Source organism: Pseudoliparis swirei, chromosome 1, assembly GCF_029220125.1.
Source record: "Pseudoliparis swirei isolate HS2019 ecotype Mariana Trench chromosome 1, NWPU_hadal_v1, whole genome shotgun sequence".
Taxonomy (NCBI): Eukaryota; Metazoa; Chordata; class Actinopteri; order Perciformes; family Liparidae; genus Pseudoliparis; species Pseudoliparis swirei.
In genome coordinates, this window is record NC_079388.1 from 2,181,034 (window position 1) to 2,206,298 (window position 25,265).

The 25,265-nt window shown below is 46.6% G+C and overlaps 3 protein-coding genes across 5 annotated transcripts; 1 reads left to right on the plus strand and 2 right to left on the minus strand.

The window, feature by feature from the left end:
• Positions 1–557: 557 nt before the first annotated feature.
• Positions 558–4,094, plus strand: hsd17b8 (hydroxysteroid (17-beta) dehydrogenase 8). The gene is made up of 9 exons (XM_056414300.1): positions 558–758; positions 1,943–2,145; positions 2,237–2,353; positions 2,901–2,996; positions 3,110–3,195; positions 3,268–3,352; positions 3,450–3,492; positions 3,738–3,812; positions 3,878–4,094. Exons 1-9 carry the CDS (start codon positions 713–715, stop codon positions 3,895–3,897), a joined length of 771 nt encoding a protein of 256 aa, XP_056270275.1. The 5' UTR covers positions 558–712; the 3' UTR covers positions 3,898–4,094.
• Positions 4,095–4,480: 386 nt separating this feature from the next.
• Positions 4,481–13,730, minus strand: zbtb22b (zinc finger and BTB domain containing 22b). 2 transcript variants are annotated; one of them, XM_056419303.1, is made up of 6 exons: positions 13,610–13,730; positions 11,889–12,005; positions 11,430–11,663; positions 9,910–10,677; positions 9,152–9,427; positions 4,481–8,543 (listed from the first exon to the last, which is right to left on the minus strand). In XM_056419303.1, the coding sequence occupies exons 2-6, from the start codon at positions 11,889–11,891 to the stop codon at positions 7,623–7,625; spliced, it is 2,202 nt and encodes a 733-aa protein (XP_056275278.1). In that variant the 5' UTR covers positions 11,892–12,005; positions 13,610–13,730; the 3' UTR covers positions 4,481–7,622. The 2 variants fall into 2 exon arrangements, with proteins under 2 accessions (XP_056275278.1, XP_056275282.1); XM_056419307.1 differs by lacking the exon at positions 11,889–12,005.
• Positions 13,731–14,676: 946 nt separating this feature from the next.
• kifc1 (kinesin family member C1) lies at positions 14,677–25,206 on the minus strand. Of its 2 annotated transcripts, none has more exons than XM_056419410.1 (17): positions 24,814–25,206; positions 21,350–21,442; positions 20,781–20,880; positions 20,574–20,627; positions 20,332–20,415; positions 19,878–20,076; positions 19,617–19,782; positions 18,949–19,116; positions 18,749–18,862; positions 18,088–18,174; positions 17,764–17,961; positions 16,754–16,918; positions 16,519–16,657; positions 16,249–16,388; positions 16,076–16,149; positions 15,829–15,904; positions 14,677–15,594 (listed from the first exon to the last, which is right to left on the minus strand). In XM_056419410.1, exons 1-17 carry the CDS (start codon positions 24,859–24,861, stop codon positions 15,550–15,552), a joined length of 1,950 nt encoding a protein of 649 aa, XP_056275385.1. In that variant the 5' UTR covers positions 24,862–25,206; the 3' UTR covers positions 14,677–15,549. The 2 variants fall into 2 exon arrangements, with proteins under 2 accessions (XP_056275385.1, XP_056275394.1); XM_056419419.1 differs by lacking the exon at positions 24,814–25,206 and adding an exon at positions 22,301–22,338.
• Positions 25,207–25,265: the final 59 nt, after the last annotated feature.

Genomic DNA, 25,265 nt, shown 5'->3' on the forward strand with positions numbered 1-25,265 from the left:
TAATAAATATATATATTTATATATATAATATCTAATTATAATATATATATGTATAATATGTATATCTTATAAATATAAATAATATATTCTAAATATATATAATATATTCTAAATATATATATATGATGTATAATTATAATATGTATATAATATATATTTATTTATTATATCTAATTTTAATATTTATAATATCTAATTATAATAGATATATTTATGTTATATATATAATATCTAATTATTATAATATTAAATATATATATATAATGCGCACACATTAAAAATAAATGTAAAATAAATCGACAAATAAATGTATTTCAAAAGGATAAAAACATTTCATAATCATATTTTGATACTTTTCGCCATTTACTTGCATTGGGAAAGAGACGTGTGTAACATATTTTTTAATATATTTTAAAAGTCCAAACACATTAATAGTCCTTACTTAAATCAGGAGAGCCTAAACAGTGACCTGAACTCAACAACTTTCGGGTTGTAAATAAAGCGCCAGTGCGCATGCTCAATGGGCACACGGATGCGGAACATCCGGTGAGACGCTTCATTTCAAACTTGTTCCGTGTCACGTGACGCAGGGCGACCTTCTGGGGAGCCGTTGGGCCGCTGCCTTCACTCCTCCTGCCTCCCGGCCCAACAGCCGCCGTCTCCTGCGGCGCCGCTCGCTACAAACTACAAACTTCAAACTACAAACGCTGTCATGGCGGCCGCCACCAGGCTCAGGTCGAGGTTGGCCCTGGTCACGGGTACGTTTCCGTTACCCCCCCGGTGGTCTCTCCGTGGTCCCGGTGGAACCGACTAACAGGCTGAGGCCCTCTGGCTCGTGAACGTCCATTGTCGAGTAGCCGTGTACAGTTCAGGGTCGTACGGGAAGAATGAGCTCTGAGACGTGACACCTGTAGTGGCACCAGGACTGAGCACAGGTGTTATTAACTGGAGCTAATATATGTGTGTATATATATATATATATATATGTATGTGTGTGTACGTATATATATATATATCATCCATCCATTATCAATACCGCTCATCCTCATTAGGGTCGCGGGGGCGCTGGAGCCGATCCCAGCTGACATAGGGCGAAGGCATATATATACATATATGTGTGTGTATATATATATATATATGTGTGTGTGTATATATATGTATGTATGTATGTGTGTGTGTGTATATATATATATATATACACACACACACAGATGATAAGATAGAGGATGGTCTGATAGTTAGACCTGAACCAGGTTCACCTGGTCCAGACCTAGAGACGCTGCTATAGGCTGAGGGGGACGTTAGGATACACTGAGCTCCTCTCTCCTCTAGGAGACACAGCTCCTCTCTCATCTAGGAGACACTGAGCTCCTCTCTCCTCTAGGATACACTGAGCTCCTCTCTCCTCTAGGATACACTGAGCTCCTCCCTCCTCTAGGAGACACAGCTCCTCTCTCATCTAGGAGACACTGAGCTCCTCTCTCCTCTAGGATACACTGAGCTCCTCCCTCCTCTAGGAGACACTGAGCTCCTCTCTCCTCTAGGAGACACTGAGCACCTCTCTCCTCTAGGAGACACTGAGCTCCTCTCTCCTCTAGGATACACTGAGCTCCTCCCTCCTCTAGGAGACACTGAGCTCCTCGCTCCTCTAGGATACACTGAGCTCCTCCCTCCTCTAGGAGACACAGCTCCTCTCTCATCTAGGAGACACTGAGCTCCTCTCTCCTCTAGGATACACTGAGCTCCTCTCTCCTTATGGATGAATGTTCATCTCTCCATCACACATTACTAACTCTGCTTCCTCCCTGAATTGAATGTAATTCTTGTCTGGTAACTGCACATGGAGGCCTGAACCTCTGGGCCAATCAAAAGGATCCACGATGACCTTGATTGACCTTGTCCTGGACAGACACGCCCACTCATGCCGCTCTCTCCCCGCCAGGAGGAGGCAGTGGGATCGGTCGGGCGGTGTGTCAGCGCCTCGCCTCCGAGGGCGCCTCCGTGGTGGTCGCCGACATCAGCCCGGAGTCGGCCGGCGAGACCCTCGGGGGGCTGCCGGGCGCCCTCGCCGGACAAGGCCACATGGCGGCGGCGGTGGACGTGTCGTCGAAGGAGAGCGTGACGAAGCTGCTCACCGGGATTCAGGCGCGTGGTCGAGGCGGAGCGTCGGAGTCTGAATCTGAAGTCTGAATCTCCGGGCCGCTGCTGACGGCCGTGTCCTCCTCTCCCCCTGCAGACGCACTACTTCCAGCCTCCCTCGCTGTGCGTGAACGCAGCGGGCATCACGCAGGACGACTTCCTGCTCCGCATGTCGGAGGACCAGTTTGACCGGGTCCTCCAGGTCAACCTGAAGGTAGGCGGCCATGACGCCCGGAGCCTGTAGGGCGGCTCTCGTTCCGCTCGGCGCTGACTTGCTTTAAACCTGGGATGGATCGTCACGGTAACCTACAGCCCGCCCACCGACCAATCAGCTCGCTGGGAGAAAAAAGCAGTCGCCGTTCCTTTAAGATCCCGACAGGAACTAAAGTAGTGACTTCAAAATAAAGTGCAGAGCAGTAAAGAGCAGCAGAGCTCTGTGTCAGGGGAATCTTTTGTAGTTTTAAAGATAAAAATATAGAAGCTGCATTTAAACTGCTCTGTTTTACATCTTTTACTCTCTGACTCCTTCAGCAGCTCAGAACAACAACGTTGTGACAACATCTATGTAAACAACTCGTTTGTTGTCTAATCAGAACAGAAGCTCTACACTGATGATCAGCTCCGTTAATATCAACGCAACGACCGGATCAGAGCGACGTCCTCTGACGCTTAGCTCCGCCTCTCTTCTTTGAAGGGTGTTCATTCAGCCCTCTCCTCTCTCCTCCCTCTCTCTCTTCTCTCTCTCCTCCTGCTCCTCCCAGGGTTCCTTCCTGGTCCTCCAGGCCGTGGCTCAGGCTCTAGTGGCCTGTGGAGCACCCAAAGGATCCATCGTCACCGTGGGCAGCATCGTGGGAAAGGTCCGTTTCACACCAAGTGTTGAGCTTTAGAGTCTGTATCCAGAAGATTGTCCCCAACTGTCTCCTTGTGTCCTTGTCTCCTTGTCTCCTTGTGTCCGGGTTCCCGTCCGCAGGTGGGAAACATCGGTCAGGCCAACTACGGCGCCTCTAAAGCCGGAGTGGAGGGTCTCACCAGGACGGCCGCCAAGGAGCTCAGCAGGTGAGGAGAGAAGCACCACACACACACACACACACACACACTCTCTTTCATTCACTGGGGATTCTCCTGCAGGTTTGGGATTCGGTGTAATTGTGTGCTGCCGGGTTTCATATCGACTCCGATGACGGATAAAGTTCCAGAGAGGGTTCTTATCAAGGTAACACACACACACACTCGCACAACACACTCTGTCAACTCCACCAAAGGAACCCGTCCCCACCAGTTGACTGGGCGTCGTGTGTCTGTTCTCCCAGATGAAGTCCTTGGTGCCCATGGGGAGGATGGGTGAGCCCGCAGGTCAGTGAACGCATCACGCCGGTTGGTTTTCCCTGCAGACCTCCGTCCTCAGAGCGGAAATGAGGAGAACAAAAAACCCTCCGATCGACACGCGCCCTCCAGCGCGTCGCTGACCTCTCCGTTCAGCGTGACCTCTCACTTTCTAAATGTTATTTAAAAGTTACCCTTGCGGGTCGGAGGTCGGCGAGCGTCTGGCGGGCTGCGCTCCCAGAACCTCCTCACACTCTGGACTCCTTCTCCTCCAGAGGTCGCCGACGTCTGCGCCTTCCTGGTCTCGGATGACTCTCGCTACATCACCGGGGCCAGCGTGGAGGTGACGGGTAGGTACGCCTCCGCCCTGCCGCTCCGTCCAGACGCTCTGTGCTCACCTGTGCTCTTCCCTCAGGTGGACTGTTCATGGGCTGACTGGGGGAGCAGCGGGAGGCCGGCTCCTTCGCCTTTGAATTCTTTATTTGCTCCTTATTACATTTAATTGTGCTTTATAAATGGGGCTGACGACAGGTACGACAGTGTGAAGCCACTTTGGTGCCAATAAACAGCCGTTTGTAATATTTCTGTACAGAATGGAATATTTTAATCTGAATTAAAACTACTTTACTTCAGGTGTCCGTGAAGCTTTCTTTTCCTCTCCTGATCCACCCTCACCTTTAGGAAACGGCCGGATGGAATTAGCTCCTAAAACATTTGCAGAGACTTAGTTTTAAAATAAATACGTTTTTGATATTCAGATTTAATATGTAACCGCCACAAAAGATCGGTGTGGTTTTCTTCACCTTATTTTTGCCGTTGGGCAGAATCATTATATTCATCAATTTCATGACACTTGGATGTCCTTCCTTGAGTGGACTTGACACTCAAGGTTAGGGTTACGCCCCACCCCCACCTTTTGAAATAAACTACAAATGTTGGTCTTAACCACTGTGAAAAATACAGCCCACAATGTATTCATATTTTTAGGTTTGAACGCAGATTAAAGAAAGTCCAACAATTCGCACCAAATAATTTATTAGTCAGTTACGTTGATACAGGGCAGAGGTGAATGTTGATTACTGGAGGTCATTACATCATCAGGACCAACAAGTCGGGGAACACGGTTTGTGGAATGTACAAAACACTCAAACAGCTTTTCAGCAGCAACACAGAGCGATCGGTCCGGATCCTTCACTCTAAAAATAAATGAAGAGGGAACGTGATGCTCTGGTGATGAGCAACATACGGCTGGAGCGCAGTGTGTTGCTGGTGCAGATGGAGACACATGCAATATATATATATATAATATATATTATACAACCACCATACAGGGCCCCACCACGATTTAGTGGATTTTCTTTTGTCGTCATTTTTAAGAGACACCTTGCCGATTAAGCCCATTCTCTGAAAAGCCGTTTGTGTGTAGAAGATGTTCACTTCACAGAACCACGCTGAGGTTTTATTGATTATTTGAGGGAGTGTAAGTGCAGTCCACGTCACAAAGCCAATGAACTGAAATTAACCTGAAGCGAGCAGCGACCTCTGACATCGTCTGGAGCTACTCAGGAGGAGGCGGAGCTCTTCCTCCACGCGCTTGCAGAGGAACAGAAGCGTACGATTCCCTTCAACTACATGTTGAAACACACACGCCACATTCGTGTCTCACACATTCTGCTGTCTCACATTCTCTCTGGCCGGCAGCAGACAGGTCGCCACAAACAGGCCGAAGGAGGAGGAGCCACCCGAGGTCACTGAATACGTAATAAAAAGCATATAAAAATATCCAGACTCGACCTTCACAGAAGGTCAAACGAGCCGATGATCTCCTCAGCTCCACGTTACAGGAAATGAAGAAAAAAAAACCTGTCCCATGCCGTAGAAGTATTATGTGGATTAAATATGCAGGAGCGAAGCAGTAATAACACAGCTCCATAAACACACATTGTTTTCACATTGAGAGTGTTTCCATGACCACCATCTTCTGAAGAGGATTTCCATTTTATCACAAATAATGATGCATTTTTCTCTTATAGCAGCATTTTCATCCACACTTCTGACTTACATAGTTAAACAAAATATATGTATTATATCTATATAAATTAGGGCTGTCAATCGATTAAAAAAAATTAACTAATTAATCGCACATTTTGCAATTCATTAATCGCGATTAATCGCAATTAAAAGTTCATTCTTTTTAAAGACCAAACTTCCCACAGAGCTGTGTTTTCAAAGAGAGGCTCCTACCTCTAAAGTGCCAGCGAGGTATTTAATATCGTGGATGATAAATTGTTTCTTCAGTGAAACATCAGATTAGTAAAAAAAAAGAAGTATATTGAGACCCTATTGGTCCTGTCAACTTTAACACTGAACAACAGCAGAACCAGTGGCCTTGGTAACTGACTGACATTCAAATATGTCACGTTAACCCTCTGGAGGCTGGGCTCATTTTATACATTTTACAACAACAACAAAATTCACCTTTTAAAGGCGTTTTCATATGACACATACCCACGTGTTATACATCAAACATTCCAGAACAATCTCAGCTCTATTCAATGAGGCTCATTGTCCTCCTGCCGTGTTCTCTGCTCTTGTGATTTACTGAGTGTTCATTGGTTGTTTTTTTCCCCAAAATGTTGACAGACAAACGGATTGACCAATCACGGTGAAGGTTTCGTGTGTCGAGTTCTTTCCGCGCCGCGTCCCCCGACACGTCGCCCCTCCGTTCCTCTGTGTATCAGAGGGGGAGACGGGAGGAAGGAGGCGCAGGAGGAAACACGACTGATTCATCCACGAGTTTAAACTTATGGTACTTTTGTAGTTCGACTATGTTGAGGAAATGTTACTTCCTGTATTCTTGTTGTTCTTAGTTTGTACTCTAGGTTGAAATGCACTTATTGTAAGTCGCTTTGGATAAAAGCGTCTGCTAAATGACATGTAATGTAATAATGTAAACTCATTTATGATCCTTATTTTCGCGGAGAAATAATTGTTTTAAAAACGGAAACAGTGTCAAACCGTACTGCCGCGGTTTGACACTCGGTTTCAGTGTAAAAACGTCAACGAACACCGGAAGTAAACAAAGTTGCGTTAATTGCGTTAAAATATTTTAGTGCATTAACGCGGCCAAATTAATCGCATAGATTAACGCGTTAACGCTGACAGCCCTAATATAAATACATATTTATATATATAATACATACATATAATATTGTATATATAATACATATCAAAATATTATTTTATATATACTGTATATATATATCTAATACATATAAATATACTTTTTGATATATATTATATACATATATAATAAATTAATTTATAATATTATAAATATATACTTATAATATTATATATATATACACACACACACACACACACACACGATGTGTTAAATTCTCAACAATGCGACGATGGAGAACTTGAAAACACGAAGCAGTGTGTGGCTGAATCCGTTGATTTACCTTCACTCGTTAAAATAACTCAACCCGTCACTGATACATTATTTGTCTATCCATTAATCACTTAGAAGTTTAACAATCCCCAAAACTACCTCTGAAACGACATCCAGGAGGTGCGCTGCGGCCTCAGGTAGGTGAGACGACCGGGCCTGTCGGTCCAGACGGTCACCGGTCACATGACACGGTCTGCTCCCGGTCCTGGTGAGTAAAAAACAACATATATCTCTATATATTTACAGGAGTAATATACTTCTCAAAGCCGTGACAGCAGGAGGAGGAGGAGGAGGAGGAGGAGGGACGGCTCGGGTTTCTTCACGCTCGCTGTTCTCTTGCAGGTTTCTGTGTTTCTCTTTTTTACGGACCGTGTAGCAGAAGCACAACAACACAACACTGCAGAACGGCCATTTTGTTTCTCCTCCGATACCGACCGTGTCCGTGGCGGCCGGCGGGTGAAGCGCCGAGTCCTCCTCGTCGTTTCCTCGGAGACGATAGGTCCGTTTTTTTATTACATTTTTTTAAAAATGAAGCCACCTTTTCCCCAAAGAACTGCGACTGGACCCTGAAGCGTTTCCCCCCCCGAGCGCTCGCCACACGAGGTCCGCACTTCCTGTTTGGGGGTCCGAGGCGGTTCTGAGGTTCCGGGTTGGACACGTTGTGTAAAAACAAAGCGGCGGGGCGGAGGACCGGCCCGCCGGCTCAGGCCCGCTGGACGGAACTCGGGTTCAGGTCGTCGGCGCCGACTTCGCACGCGTCCTCGCCGCACGCGCTTCGGCTCAGACCCGGAGCGCCGAACATCCCCGAGCCCGGAGCGGCGCCGAGGAGCGGCCCCGCGGCGGCCATGCTGCTGCCGGGAAGAAGTGGCGAGGAAGCAGACATCCCTCCTCCTCCTCCTCCTCCTCCTCCTCCTCCTCCCAGAGCACCGCCATCACCCCCAGAGAGGAGGAGGTGAGGGGAGGCCATCATCTCCTCTCCTCCTCCTCCTCCTCCTCCTCCTCGCCTCTCGCAGTGCGAGCGGTGGCGCATGAAGCTGTCGCGCCACATGAACTTCTTGCCGCAGCCGAGGCAGTCGTAGGGCTTGAGGCCCGTGTGCGTCTTCATGTGCTCCGTCAGGTGGTGCTTCATCTTGAACTTCTTGGCGCACACGGGGCAGTGGAAGGGCCGCAGGTCCAGGTGCATGTTGACGTGCCGGTCCCTCATGCTCTTGTGGGTGAAGGTCTTGCCGCAGTGGCACATGAACACTTTGCCCGGACCCCCGGCGCCGCCCGCCCCCCCGCCGTCGGCGCCGTCGACCCCCGGGCCGCCCGGCGCCGACAGGTGGACGGCGCCGTGCTCCAGCCCGGGGCCTCTGAAGGAGGCTCCTCCCATCATGCCGAGAGGAGCGCCCCCGTCCAGCGAGAGTCCGGCGGCCTGGCCGTAGAGGAGGATCTGGTTCCCCTGCATGTCCAGGGGGAAGAGCTGCGCCCGGGCCGCGGCCGCCGACTGGACCTGGCCCAGCAGCGCCGACGCGGCGCGGCCGGAGCTCTGGCCCGCGGCGCCGTCGTGGAGGTGGGCCAAGGTCTGGTCCATCAAACCGCCTTCAAACTTCAGGTAGTCTTCTGACGACTGGCAGTAGTCCACCTGGAGGCAGACAGAGACGCGTGAGGACGCTGTTCTTGGTCACCAGCGACGCCGTTACCTCTCTGGTAACACCCTGTCCATCACCTTTAGCCCCGCCCCTAAAGCGCCCCCTGCTTCATGGCCTGTGTGACTCTAAAGGACCATAAAGTATAAATGATGACATCACGCTGTATAGAAGAAGACTTGAAACTAGAGACTGAGACATGAATCATGTTTACAATGTTTACTGAGGGAATACATCAAGAGAGAAGAAGAGTCACTATATAGACTTCTATACAACCAGAGGAGCCCCCTGGTGGTCAGGAGAGAGAATGCAGCTTCAACACATGAAGCATAGACTTCTATACAACCAGAGGAACCCCCTGGTGGTCAGGAGAGAGAATGCCGCTTCAACACATGATGCATAGACTTCTATACAACCAGAGGAACCCCCTGGTGGTCAGGAGAGAGAATGCCGCTTCAACACATGAAGCATAGACTTCTATACAACCAGAGGAGCCCCCTGGTGGTCAGGAGAGAGAATGCCAACACATGAAGTATAGACTTCTATACAACCAGAGGAGCCCCCTGGTGGTCAGGAGAGAGGATGCAGCTTCAACAGGCCTCACCTGAGAGTCCATGTCGCTCTCGGCTCGGCCTCCCAGATCGGCTGAAAGGCTCCGCACGTTGGAGATGTTGAAGTCGTTCCTCTGCCTCTCTCTGGCCAGCTCCATCTCCCGCTCGTCTTCGTCGTCCTCGTCTTCTCCGTCCTCCTCCCCGGACACGACGATGAGGTCGTCGTCGTCCTCCATGCGTTCGGTTTTCACCACCACCCACTGCTTGCGGGGCATGATGCTGGGCTGGCTGTAGGTCGGACGCTTCAGCAGCGCAGAGTGCTCCCCGTCCTTCAGGTGAGACGGTTATTTAGGGGGTTTCGAGTCTCGGAAACGCAGCTTCACTCGTAGTAATTGTGGAGGTTCAAAACGGTGAAGATTTTATTATTTAATGGAAGATATAATACGACGTTTCCTTCATGACTGAGAATGTTCTGCACACGGCAACGACATTACATCGGGTCAATAATGAGGAAATTGCTCCGTATCAAATTAAAAAAGGTTTTATTTCCAAATAAAAGGATTCATTTCCAAATAAAAAGGTTTTATTTCCAAGTAAAAAGGTTATATTCCAAAATAAAAGGATTTATTTATCAAAGGATTTATTTCAAAATAAAAAGGTTTTGTTTCGAAATCAAAAAGATTTATTTCAAAATAAAAGGAATTATTTCAAAATTAAAATGTTTTATTTCAAAATAAAATTTTATTTCAAAATACAATGTTTTATTTCGAAATAAAAGATTTATAGAGTAGTTCAAAAGTGCACAGCTCACCTGATAAGAGGACACACCAAAGCTGTCGCTGACCCCGACCTCCTGCTCCGACACTGAGCTCATTTTCTTCCTCCTCCCACTGCCGCCTCCTCCTCCTCCTCTTCCTCTCTTCCTTTGGTGGTACAACGCTTCCTCCTCCACTTCCTCCTCCTCCTCATCCTCCTCCTCAATGAGGAAGGCTCCCTCTCCTCCCGACGGGGTGCAGTAGCTGGGGGTGTTGCTGGCCCCGCCTCCGTCCCTCGACGCCCCGGCCGCGGCCCCGCCTCCTCCTCCGAAGCCGCTCCCGTCCCTGGGGCTGAAGTAGTTGGTGCTGCTGGGCGACTGGCTCTCGCTCACTGGCGGGCGGCTGGGAGGCAGGGAGGCTCTCTGGGGCTCGTTGGACCCGTCCACCTGGGCTCGGCCGCCACCGCCGCCGTCCCTGCCGGCTCCATTACCGCCGCCTGCAACGCCGCCGCCGTCGCCAATGTTACTGCTGCTGCATCCGAGGTTGGCCGACCCTCCTCCTCCGACCGTCGCTCCATCCTGCACCCCGCCTCCTCCTCCCACGCTGCTCCCTCTTCCCGCCCCAGCCCGGCCCTCCTTCAGCAGCTCGGTGCATTTGTCCACGATGTGCCACATCTGCAGGACGCTGCCCACCGTGAGGTAGTTGACGATGTCCTCGCGCAGCATCCGCAGCTGGCCGGTGTAGGCGCAGCTCAGCACGCTCTCGAACGCCAGCGGGTCCATCGCTGCCGGGATGGAGACGGTGGACATGTTCTTCAGCAGCACCTGGCGGTGGGTGGGGATGGACACCACAGTAAGACACGACACACTCGCTCCCCTCAATGCCTCGTCTCCTTTTTGTTAAGACTAGGGATGCTCCGATCTGATCGGCGCCGATCCATATCGGCCGATATTCCCATTATCAGATTTTGAGAAAGTTAGCGGAAGGATTCACGTGACACAACATCCGGTTTTGCAAAGTTAGCGGAAAGAACCACGTGAAACAACATCCGTTTTTCAAAATAAGATGTCGACAAATCATACACTAACATATAAGAGTAAACAATGAACTGATTTTGTATCTTTATAGATCGTTTCTGAGATTTAGCTTAAATTATGCTAAAATTAAAACATTTTTACTGTACCAAGGAAGAGTTTATAAAAATAAAGGTCAGACTTTTGTATGTTAAAAAAGCACATTTCTGATTATTTGAAGTCCTGTATATAGATTTCCCCAAGAGTTCCAGGAAATGACTGATGCAGATGTGTTCCATACATATCTGAAATCCCCTACAATAGCAATCAAACAATTTTAATGTACTAAACTTACATTTAAATTGTAAATACTTAAAATACAAAACCAATGTTGTTAATAATAATTCATTTCATAAATAATGCTACACAATAAATAGAATGCTTCAATCGACACCGTGATCGGTATTATCGGATCGGCAGATACTGATTTCAGTGATCGGTGATCGGCACCAAAAAACCTGATCGGAGCATCTCTCGTTAAGACGCTTAAAGACGCCTCCCACCTGGTCGTGGAAGTAGGGCGAGGAGGCGGCCAGGACGCAGCGGTGGGCTTTGAACACTCGTCCCTGGACGTGGATGGAGAGGTCACACAGCCGGCCGTCTTCCCTCTGCCGGTTCAGGCCGTCCAGCACCGAGCTCTGAGCGCCGGGGAAGCGCACCTGCACCGCCGGGCCGGACGTGTCGCCGGGGGCGGAGCTGCTGCTGCTGCTGCCCACTTCCATGGACAGGGACTGCATCTAGGGGGAGGAGAGCGCTCATGACTGGGAATTCAATCAGGATGAAGTCGGACTGCAACATCCCGACATGATCAGGCCATGTCGGGATGTGATGGAAGTACCATGGCAACCAGAGGGCATTGTCCTGGTATCCAGATATCACCGTATCTGTTCAGGTATGGAACACATACATCCCCTGGGTGAGTGGCACCATCCTCAACGCATATCGTGTGGTGTATGCAATACCATGAATTCAAGGTTGACTCCTGCTTGACTCCTAGTTGACTCGTCCACTTCGAGCTCATCACTCTAAATCCAGACTGGTTGCTGTCCTGGCTCCTCAGTGGTGGAACGAGCTCCCCACTGACATCAGGACAGAAGAATGAATATACACTTTTATTAATCCCCAAGGGGAAATTAGTTCTCTGCATTTAACCCATCCTTAGTTATTAAGGAGCAGTGGGCTGCGGTGAAGCGCCCGGGAAGCAACTGGGGTTCAGTGCCTTGCTCAAGGACACTTCGACTTGCAACTAATGGGGAGAGCGGGGATCGAACCCACAACCCTGCGGTTGCAGGACGGCCCTCTTACCCCACTGAGCTAAAGCCGCCCCTTTTTTTTTTTTTTTTTTTAAGAATATACACTTTTATTAATCAGCAGGAAGTCTCTACAGCTTCACCCGGAAACTAAAAACACATCTTTTCCGACTATATCTGGATTAAAACACAGATTTGCACTTTAGTGGCACTTAAATTGCTCTTATTATGGTACTTTTGTAGTTTGACTATGTTGAGGAAATGTTACTTTCTGTATTCTTGTTGTTCTTAGTTAGTACTCTAGGTTGATGCACTTATTGTAAGACGCTTTGGATAAAAGAGTCTGCTAAATGACATGTGATGTAATGTAAAGTAAAAGGTCTTTTTTTATTATTTCCAAAATACAGAAATCTAGATACTCAGTTTATTATGTAACAGTCCTGCAATAAGTTATACGCTCGTAAACAATGTTGTTATCAAATGTTTTTAAGAGAGATGAGTGCCATCATGACGACTGTCAAGTGTTTCCTTGTTCTAAAATATCAGAAACCAGGAGAAACGTCTTCCCGGAGTCAGAGGTGAAGTCTTCAAATGTCTTGTTGGATCAGACCAGCGGAGGAAAACCACGAAGACCTTTAGATGACCTCCTCTCCTCGGAGGCTCTGAGCCCAGAGCGTGTTCGGCATCGTCTTTTGTCTTAGAAAATGACTCAATAACAAATAAACTCATCGAAACAGCTGCAGATTCACTGCCTGTCAATCATCCTGTGGAACCACTTGATGGAGGCCGCGGCTGGCGGCGTACGTGCACGCGCCCATACGCCTCTAACAACCCGAAGAGTGCCGTGTGCAATCACGTCTCTATCTGCCTGGCAGTTGACTTGATTGGCCATGTCGTTGCTTGAGAAACGCGATTAATTTACCCACAATGCACTGCAAATTAGTCACGCTCGAGACAGCCCGTGCAACTGAAAACCTCAAGTGTCTTTCTGAAGTGTCTTTGTTAGAGACCCCCCTCCCCCCCTCTCACGCACGAGCGTCGTTGTCCGTGCACGCGCTGCCTGTTGTATGGAGACACCGCGCGGGTCGCGTGAGGCCGTTAGGCGGCATGGTGGTCGTGGAGGCTGGTGGAGCCCTTCGCGTCCTCGGAGCATGAACGCACCACTCTGTTGCTGTGTTGTTAGCGGGGATTCAACAGCTTGTAGCAGGCGGACCTTTAGTTGACAAGCTACACGTAAAAAGAAGCGCCGGCGGGGGCTGATAATCCGCCCGGCTCGGGAGTGTCTTCCGCTCCCAGACAGCGGTGGTAACCGCCGGAGAGCCGAGCCCTCGGTCCGGCCGTTACAGGTGTGCCCGTTAGCCTGCTAGCTAGCTAGCGCTCGCGACAAGGAGCGGGGGAAAAGAGCCGCGAACCGCTGCGGGCATCGAACTCACGGTTTCAGTTGGCACCGCAGCCCTCCGCAGGGCGCTCTGTGTCCGGGCAGACGGCAGTGGGTGCTGCCGGGTTATCCAGGCCCCGGAGTTTGGGGACCATTTTTGTGAAATGTTCTTCCCATCGGATCGCTCCTGCAGACAGACGCGTCTCCTTTAAGAGGACCCAGACAGACGAGCCAGACTCCACGGGAACATCCAATAAACAATGGCGCTGACAGGAGAAACAGCTTCAAGATCACTGAGGGGTTTAAAACACTGACACCGCTCTTGTCTTGTTGTAGGATATTTCCCCTCTGATTTATGCATACAAACGAATTACCACCATTTATTTAATAAATCTCCCTTCATGAACTATTTAAATACTAGGTACAATTATGAAATATTTAAATACTAGGTACATTTATGAAATATTTAAATATTAGGTACAATTATGAAATATTTAAATACTAGAAAGTAGGAACATTTATGAAATATTAGGTACATTTATGAAATAGTTAAATACTAGGTACATTTATGAAATATTTAAATACTAGAAAGTAGGGAAATTTATGAAATATTAGGTACATTTGTGAAATATTTAAATACTAGAAAGTAGGATAATTTATGAAATATTTAAATATAAGACATTTATGAAATATTTAAATACTAGGGGGAAAAAATTAATATTTAAATACTAGGTAAATTTATGAAATATTGAAATGCTAGAAAGTAGGATAACTTATGAAATATTTAAATACTAGAAAGTAGGAACATTTATGAAATATTTAGGTACATTTATGAAATATTTAAATACTAGGTACATTTATGAAATGCTGTCAATCAAAAAGTAACTGAAGTAAAGGATGATTATATGAAATTGCTTCATGTCAAATGTTCACAACCTGAAGCTAATGTGAGTGATAAAGGTTTTGATGCAATTAACATTAATCCTTTCCCATGAAAATCCTTTTTAGAATAGTCAGGCCTGTTGTGGCTGGAAAGAAGAACAAGGGACATCAAATGTATTTAATAAAAACATGTATTGTTTCTAAAAGCATTGGCAACACATAAACAAGCAGCACAGGGAATATAAGTAGCCCATCAAATGACTGTCTTTATTCAATTAAGAACACTACATTTATATGCGACTATTATGCAATTTATACAAAACACACATTTAAATTTGAAAAAACCTGGTCCTATTAATATAGGACATGTTTGATGGAGATAAAATATGTCCTCATAAATCAAGAAACCTTGAGATGTATAGGTATTTAAAAAAGACTAGAAACATCCATCCATAGCCACTGGAATAAATGTTTAAAAGGCTTTATTGGTGACCACTAACGAAAGCACGAGAATACACAAACACGTTTCAGTTTCTGGGCTTCAACGTTAACCAGGCATCAGCTTCTTCTTCCAAAAACAGAAACTATGGTTGCTATACACTAGTCACCTTATATTTAGAGGAATTAAGATACTATGCAGTAATAATTCAAATGTGACGTAAAATAATAACAGCTTTATTACAGTCAGCAATCAGAACTCTGTATGTTGGTGTTTGATCAGATATACGTTACAGGCTTTGATAGTGTGATCCACACATCCCTCAGAAATGAATACAGCAAGTCACTGACTGACTGCTCAGCAGACGGCAAACAAACAAACAAACATCACCTGCTTCCGGGTTGTTTTTATTTACAGGTGCTCGGTTTGCAGTTTCTATTTCATATATATACGTTCAAAGAATTGTTTGAAGAATGTCAACCTGGCAACCCCCGAGCCCCGGCTTACTGGTTCGCACCGGAATGTTCCAAAACAGCACAAAGCACAAGCCAAGAGTCCAAAAACACTCACAGGGTCAGTGAGATCGCTCCATAAATAATGCTAAAAATATTAAAATGGAGCATTAAATAAATGCTAAAGATGTTTCTTTTTCTTCTTCCTCCAAGCACTTTGCTCTACTTCCTGTTGGCGCTTGCCGTCCCGATCACACAGTCGTTCACCTGGAGAGAGAGTAACAGGTCAAAAACCAGTCGCTGTTACAGGAAGTGGCAAAAACAACAACGAGTCAAGAGGTAATAACAACATGCTGGGAAATCAAGCTGCGGGTCAAGGAAACAGAAGATTTAATATAAGCTAGCTGGAGCATTATTGTATATCCGTTATCTGAAGGAGCTTCCTCCTGCACCCTCTCAGTGAGTACATCTACAGTGTCACATCGGGAGTCGTGCTGTCACCTTGCTGGCGAACCTCAAGGAATTTAGGGTTTCTCCAAAGCTGTCCGTCTCGGGGGAAATGTTCACAAACATCAGGCTGGGATGAGAACAGCAGAAAAATATAGTAATTAGAATGAAGACATTAAATAATGGATAAAACCACTTCCTGTAGATCAATGAGTTGCTGCTGCGAGCCCAAAGGACACAACGCAGCCTCAGGGCGCCGAGGCCACTCGTGTCCGGAGGCGGTTTTGGCGACGGAGCTCACGTTTTGCTGTTTCCTCCCAGGCACCCCTGCAGCAGATAGGTCAGCTTGGAGTTCCTGTACGGCACGTAGCTCTCCTGGAAACCCAAATACGTATTAAAGTCATGCCACGGAGAAAAAAAGAGATAAGAATCTGGAGGCGCGGCGTCTCTGAGCTCGGCCCCGTGCCGACTGACCTTGTTGGCCAGCGCGGTGATGACGATGCCGAGGTTGGACAGGGAGCCGTTGATGGACGTCATCTCCTTGAAGCGCTCGCCCTGAGACTGACTCTTCAGCATTCGCTCGCTGCCGGCCAAGTCCACCAGGCACAGAGTGGCTGAGCGAATAAATGAACGCACAAGCGGGTTTAACGGAGATAAAGAAACGCAGAACTCGGGTTCTAAAATGAGTCGTCTCAACCCGAACCACAGAGCTGTATTCTGGGTAATGCGTGGGAGTATACGCACACTTGCACTTGACATCCCGGCCAACGTTCACTCCCTCGATGTCCAGCTGGAACACCGAATGGGAGCGGGAGGAGCGGTCGTTCTGGGTCGTCTGGGCCGTGGAGCGATTCTGATTGGCCAACATTATGAGGCCCAGAACCTGGCGGGTGGGGGGTGTCAAACGGAGCATTGAGGCGTGAGGACATGACACGGATCGTCGTTTACCCATGGAGGTCTGCCGTGGACGGGTCCGTACCTGATCCTCGTTGCAGACGCGCTCGTACGTGAGGTTGGTGATGGTCACCTCGTTGCTGGAGGACTTCCGGATCTCGTGCTCGGGCCTCTTGCTGGCCTTGCCGGAGTACAGGAGGTCTCGCAGGCTCTCGTTGTAAATTTCCACAAAGCTCGCCGTGAAGGTGAACTGAGACAAACGGACACAGACAGGCTGAGTGCCGAGGCAGAGCACGGTGGTGGTGGGACATGCAGCGGCTGTGCTGGGTGGTGCTGGGATCACTGTGTGAGTCTACACCAGAGACTTCTTTTCCCCAAAGCTACAGACTGGGCTGCCGCCGATGCACCTGTCTCTGGGACATCGTGTTGTCCTATTGATGTGTCCGACGGTACTTTAGTAATAATAATAATAATAATACACATGTATCTGAATCAGTTTAAATTCCACGTCCTGAGTTTTTGTTTAGTTGAATAAGTTGTGCCGATGTCCAGTAAGAGATCAACTTTGTTCCTGGAAGTCACAATATTGCTGACATCCTCTACAGCGACAATACTAGAATATTTAATAAAAATATCCTGAAGTAAAATGACTTGTCTGCAGCCATTGTCTGCACAATTAATAAAGTTTACACATTTTGAGTCGCACATAACGAACAGAGTTCGCCGTAGACGTTTCCCTCAGGACCAGAAAGACTCACACAGTGAAGGTTGGCCTTGCGTCGGCAAGATGGCCACGAACACGGCTGGAAGTGTCATTTGCTGGTTCCCCATACCAACTTAAAAAGGCGATGATGCACGTGTTCACATGTTTCTACTGAAGTGGCCAGAATTCTTTTTAATTATGGCCGTTTTAAAATGCTTTTGGCGAGTCATAATAACGACCCGCGGGTGAAATAAACAACGGTTCACTTTGAATACAGCGGCCTCTTTTCCTTGGATGTGTTCCCCTGCAGCCCACTGGTCCCTCACGACTAAGGATGGGTGAAAAGCAGAGAAGATCTTCAACGTGTACACTCCTCTTCCTCCTCCACTGACCTCCCAGCCCTGCGCCGCTAGTTTCTCTGCCGCTCTGAAGATCTGCTTCACGGCTCTGGGAATGACGCCTCTGGACTCGTCACACTCGTCCCCCTCCATGGTGTACGTCTTGCCGCTGCCCGTCTGGCCGTAAGCGAAGCAGCAGACGTTGTAGCCGTCCAACGCCGACTGCACCAGCAGCGAGATCTCCTCGAAGACCTGGAAGCGACAAAAGCATCAGGACTTCGCCGCTCTGGTGGGGAAAACGGATGGATTTTATACTTTAAATGTTTTCACGATAACGTGAAGAATCTTTCACGTCCCGTTTTGATGCATGTTGTTTACCTCCTGCTGCAAAGACTGGGGGCCAAACACGCGGTCAAAATTGAAGTTGTAGTTCTTCTGAGTGTCAGCAGCTTTGCCTGTGTGGGACTAAAACACAGAATTAAGTTTTAGTCAAATCAAAGCAAAGAATTAACATGTCTGACGGAGCCCGACAACACGTTTGTTATGTTAACTGTGGCATCCAATTCATTAAAGTAATTTCTTATCTATGATGCAACTGGCTCAGAACAGGGTTCTTACACATGTTGACAAATGGATTTCCATGACTTTAAACCACATTTCCATGACCAAACTGAAATCTCGGTATAAACATGAAGAATTTAGAACATGTTGCGTATTAAAGGCGTACGCCGGCTTATATTGTGAGCGTCTTTCTTTAAAAAACATATTAATTATTTTAAACTCTGCATGAATGAACATGTGATTATAACAAATTTCCATGACTTTAACAAAACTTTTACGATTTACGTTTTTTCCAGGCCTGGAAATGACCATTTTAAAATTCCATGACTTTTCCAGGTTTTCCATGACTGTACGAACCCTGTCAGAATCATCCTGGAAACTGTGGCTACCACCTGTTCCTGTGGCTGCAGAGGACAACAACGCCTTGATGGATCTATTTATTCACATGTCCGAAGTGGCTCGGCCCCTGGAGTCTCACCTCCTCTGTTTTAGCCAGCGTTATCGTGGTGCTGTCGCTGGCCGCCAGCTGGATGTGCTTGCTGAGGCCTCCCTCCACCAGAGGGCGCACCCGGCAAAAGACCCGAATGTTGCCCTGCAAGAAAAAAGGGCGATGAGAAAAATTCATCTCTCGGCAGCGTTTCCCTCGGGACGGTGAGAACAGAAATAAAGTGTCCTCACCTTCAGCTCCTGGATGGCGTTGTGGAGCCGCCGGCGCTCCATCTCCCCGGCGTGCAGCTCGTCCTTCTGCTGGACCACAGTGTCCTTGAGAGAGCTGACCTCTTCCTCCGTGTCTCTGAGGGTCACCTGCAGGCGGGCCAGAGTCGACTCCTGGACCGACAGCTTCATCTGGAGAGGAGACATTGATAAAGATCCGGGTCACACTTCACCTCCTTCATGCTCAGTAGTTTGAGTGAATAATAGTCAGGGTTCTTACACATTTTGACCAGTGGATTTCCAGGACTTTCGCAGGACTTTAAAACAAATTTCCATGACCAAACTGAAATCTCGGTATAAACATTAAAAATATAGAACATTTTGCGTATTGAGAGCGTACGCCGGCTTATATTTTGAGCGTCTTTCTTTAAAAAACATATTAATTATTTCAAACTCGGCGTAAATGAACATGTGATTATAACACATTTCCATGACTTTTCCAAAACTTTGATGATTTAAGTTTTTTCCATGACTTCTCCAGGCCTGGAAATGACCATTTTAAAATTCGATGACTTTTCCAGGTTTTCCATGACCGTACGAACCCTGAATAGTCCTGTGGTAGCGCACTAGTTCTATTAAGGCTATACAATACTTGCCAGTATTGGCTGGTATTCCAGCCACAGACTTCCTACCTTGAGAGTTTGCAGCTCCGTCTCCTGGCTCTCCCGCAGAGTCTCCATGACCTTGTGTTTGCTCTCAAAGTTAGAGAGCTCCTTTTCAAGAGTGCTCTTATCACTGGACACCATCTCCAGCTCATCCCGCACCCCTGACAGCACCTGCAGCTCCGCCTCATACTCACTGGAACCACAGCAGACGGGACATTTAGCGGCGTCAGAATGAACCGCCGTTATGATGACGTAACGCTCTTTTACAAATGGAACGGTCCTCGGCACCTGATCTGGCTCCTCTGACGAGCTACAGTTTTCTCCACTTCAGCGACTCTCGACTGACTCTGGACCATCGTGCCTTTCAGCGTCTCGTTCTCCTGGCTGGTCGCTTTGACCTTGGTCTGGTAGTTACGGATCTTACCCTCCATGTCGATGACCTTGCCCTTCAGGTCCCATGGTTGACGCTTGGAGCCCCCGACCACACCTGTGCACAACGAGCGTGAACAACAGGCGTGACAGGTCCATTCAGACCACAACGGAACAAGACTGGTCTACACACGCCTCTTTGGAATTGTGCAGCAGAGCTCTGAATAAAACTCATCTCAGATTAAATAAACTTGTGTTGATGCAACGCCGCCTTAAACTCAAAACACTGTTTTTCAAGTAGCTCAATAATCAATTCACTTGATTTGACATCATTCGCTGAGGAACAATAACCACGTGGAAATGATTCATTCACCTGTTTTGGGGCATGCCGGTGCAACAGTTGGTTTCGCGTTGCCTCCCTTTGCTGCAGTTGAAGCTATAGATTGTTTCAGGACGCCTGAAGGGGAAAACAACCCAATAAAGAAGAATGTCCAAATCAGTCAGTTGTTACCGTAATAACACGATGGATCCACATCTCTTCGATAGTAATACATCTAGTCCTGCAATCCTGACACAACAGAACACGGCTCAGCGTATTCCCTTAGCTCGTCTTACCTCTGGAAGGACCAACCGCCACGGTGGCAGCGCCCACGCCTCTGACTGGCCGTGCTGTGTGGGAGGCAACGTGGGACGGAGAGGTTGATGTTTTGTAACAAGACAATAACCTCACAAATTAAAACACACAAGCTTGATGTTTTCCTCAAATTATCTCATACAGTCGTACAGAAAAAACAAAGACTCTGAAACTCTCAGCTCGCTTACAAATGGGTGCCCTGGTTGCTGCGGCAGGAAGCCGCCGGCCGCCGATGATCGTAGCCGCTGCTTGTGGTTTGACGGGCTCGGGGTCTTTGCGAATCTTCTTCTGCAAATACAAGAAACACCACCAGCGTGAGGCGCCAGCAGTGATTCAGCCTCTAGCACACCTATCATCACAATCAGAAGTATTTATTTGCTACGTATGACACACAAAGAATTTGCCTTGGCGGCTGGTGTGTACACGTTAGACAGACAAACAAAACAACAACAATCAAAAACAGTCAACATATGAATCTGTTCATGAGGGTCAGTGGGGGACCCAAGCTGTGTTCATGAAATGATCATTATCGGGACTCAGTATGGAGGTTTAATCAAAACCTTGTTTGAACTACCGCAGCGAGAACTTTAACATGTGAGACATTATAATCGGCTTCATGGCAGAGAGAGAAACTGATATTTAATGTGAAGAACGTGCGATAGAGCCACACCTGGGTGCTGTGAGCTGGATAACGGGTTGCATGAGGTGCAGCAGCAGAATAAAAGTGACAAAAGATGGAGAGGGTTTTAGTACAAACCTGAGCAGGCTCAACATCTTGTCCATTCTCTGAGCTGCTGCTGCTCGCCAGCAGGACCCTCTTGCTTGAACTGACTGGCAAGCGGGACATGTTCTGATGAGGGGAGAGAGGGAAGACATGACGCAAACAGACCAGCGCAGAACAAGATATCCATCAGGAGCATATGATGTGTGTATGTGAGCAGTACAGTCGGGCTGGCTACTTTCTCCAGACCTCCATGATGGCAGACTGGGAAATGTCTGAGTCTTTATTGACCATCTTTATTTTAACTCGACTCAAAGTTGACACCATGGTCAAATCTGCCCGGCCTGAGGACATCCAACATCAGCTGTTATCTGCCCTTTTTTAAAGCGGCCACTTTGACATGTCATTTCAAGGTAAACACAGGTGTAAAGCATAAAGAAACACACACACACACACACACACACACAGAAACAACACACCCCTTCTAGGCTTCCATAGTACCTCTGTTGTTTCTCTGAGTATGTTGTAACGTTATAGCGAAACAAACTAATTTATACATTAACGTTATGCTTATTAATTTACTCAAAATCGCCGTCTCAATGAGGCCTAACGTTACATAGTAAACAGACGTTTAACACTTGTAGCTAAAGTTCACAATAGTTTTGGTTGATAAACATTTTTTACAACATTAGGTGATAATATATGTATTATTATTATTCATCATCTATGATGAGAAAGTCATTTATGACCGCAACACAACATTATGTGACGCTAATATGAAGCTAACATGTCAGGAGGACTGCGTCAGCTTCCACCAGAGGGCTGTTTGCTCGCGTGACGTTAGCGGCTAGGTTACCCGTTACCTTGGGCATAAAAGGTAAATAGCCACATTTGACTTCCGGAACTAGTCTCTAAGCAGGCTTTGTGGACCCTCCTTAAAATACGAAATGAAAGAAACAATAAGCTTTGAGTTATTAAACCATTTACCTTGACTATCGCTGAGTTTTCGTAAAGGTTGACTCCAACTCGCTGTTTCCGCTCGTTTGAATTTCAAATTGAACTGTTTTGGTGGCGCTCCGGACCAGCGGCCGTGATTGGTTGAGCCAGAGTAAATCCCGCCCGTTTTTACGTATGCTTGGTAAGAAGCACGGAGTGTCCCGCTCGGGCGGGATAGACGCTGTTTGTACAGTGAAGACAAGTCCAGACTAGTCTAGCGACCAGTGATCAAACACATCCCATGCTATACTACAATGTAGCTACGTTAGTGGGGCAGATAACAGCATTTTTTGATGAAGAATCGTTCAAATGTGGATACAAGCACCAACATTGGCACAATTACTCTATGGATACTGCTCTTCCAATAAAGAACGTTAGCCAACGCAAAAAAAGCTCATGTCGGCCGCGGCGGCCATTTTATTTCCCGCCATTATCAAAATATGCGTTTTCCATGATATCTCCTGAAAAAAACATCAAAGTACATATAAGATGATGTCAACCCCTATGTTTTGATGGTCAAGGATTGCAATGATACCATAGACAGCATCATTGAATGCTTTGTGGCATTCATGGCCACCATTTTGCCTTCCTCCATAACCAAATTCTGTATTTTGCGTCGTATCTTTTCAGCCAAACACAATAAATGAAAAGTGGTAATGTATACCCCTATGTTTTGATGGTCAAGGATTACAATGATACACAACACCATACACTTTATAAATCTAAAGATAAGTCTAATTGTGAGGTATAATAAACTGCCTTGAGTGATGGTGGGAGGCTCCACACTGTTCAAAAAGCTCAGTTGGCAGCCATACTTGAGTCTCTTGTCAAAATCTATGATACCAAACCAGAAGTAGAAACCATTATCATTGATGGCTCAGCACTCAACAGTTTGCCCCCACGGAGCTCTAAGACATTTGACGACTATGCATCATTTGAGTTTCTCCCAAAAGTACAGGCATACTCTGCGAAATACAAGAGAACAGACATAGTCTTTGACGTGTACCAGCAATCAAGTCTGAAAGCAGAGACCAGGTCTAAGAGAGGACATGGAGCCAGAAGGAAAGTGACCAGCAATGGCAAAATACCAACTAACTGGCGGAACTTTCTTAGAAATGACAACAATAAAACTGAGTTGTTCCACTTCCTTGCTGACAAGGTTGCACAAACATTGACACCAAATGTGCTTATAGTGACCAAAGAGGAGCAAGCTGTCAGCAATCAGTCCATCAACCTAGATGAAGTCAGTTCATGCCCACATGAGGAAGCGGACACCAGGATCTTTGTCCATGCCAAGCATGCAGTCCAAAATGGCAGCAAAAACATCATGATCAAAGCCAGTGATAGACGTCCTTGTTATAGCAGTCAGTGCTTTACCAGTTTTTCAAGCAGCAGGTCTACAACAGTTATGGATTGCTTTTGGTCAAGGAGTGAACATGAGGTGGATCCCTGTACATGACCTCTGTCAGTGTATAGGAAGAGAGAGGAGAAGAGGAATCCTTTTCTTCCATGCCTTTACAGGCTGTGATGTTGTTTCAGCCTTCCGTGGCAAAGGGAAGAAGACTGCTTGGCAAACGTGGGGTGTATTTGATGAAGCCTCTGAAGTCTTCACCAAACTCAGCCACTATCCACCAAGAATAGATGACAGTGACCTGAAGACTTTAGAAAGGTTTGTGGTCATGATGTCTGACAAATCCAGTGAAGCAGCAGGAGTGGATGATGCCAGGTTGGACTTGTTTGCTTAGAAAACAGCGGTCATACGAAGCCATTCCTCTGACTAAAGCGGCATTGCTTCAGCATGTAAAGCGTGCAGCCTACCAGGCAGGCTGCATTTGGAGTCAGGCAACAGCATTTCAACCAGAACCAGAGAGTCCTTCTGAGTGGGGATGGACCAAGAAAGATGATCAGTGGCAGGTCCTCTGGACAGAGCTATCACCAATAGCAGAGAGTTGCCAGCAGCTGACCAAATGTGGATGCAAGGTAGAATGCAAAGGAAGATGCAAATGTTACCAGTTTGGTCTTACCTGTACAGCTCTGTGCAGCTGTAGGTGTCTGGACTAGAAAAAACTGCAATGAACTTTCAAACATTTTAGATGTCTCAGAAAAACTAAATAGATCTAACCTCCTCAATAACATGATACATTCTGTTTATTAAACATTCTTCATATTAAATCATTTTTCTGTCTTTTTCCATGTTATTTACTAGATGTCACCAATTACGATCTTTTACATTATTGATGTTCCAAGGGCAAATAATAGAGGATTTAATGGTAAAAATGTCCCATGGGTACAATTCTGTGGCAGAATATGTCTGTCAAGCAGCAAAATTGGCAGCCATCTTGGAAAATGGGGGCCATTTTTGAAATTTAAGTGGCTAACGTTCTTTATTTAATTAATGACCCCAGAGGGATACATATACCAAATTTGGTGCTTGTATCCACTTTTGAACGATTGTTACAGTTATCTGCCCCACTACGTCTGAACTTCTTAATATTATGTTTTACCCTCTCAAAATGTGGCTCAGGCTGCCCTGCGATGACACCAACTGTCATCACTGCATCTCCCCGCCCATCCGAACCTCTAGGGGTTTGTGGAGTATCTTCGATGGTTGGTGGTGTGCTTTTATTTCAGTGGTCCCAGCAGATGATCAATTCTACATTATAATAAGGGGAGATGAAATCAAGCGTTCTGATTGGTTGAGAGTGAGTCACGGGGTGATGATCTATTCTACAGTAAAGAATTGATGACTAGCAATCCCACACACATGTACTGCACGTGTATGGTAGACTAACACACACACACACACACATCTACATATATATAATATATATATTTAATATATATTAAATAATATATATAATATATATCTAATATAGATATAATATGATATATATATTATGTATATATATAATATAATATATAGATATCATATATATTTTGTATAATATATATATTA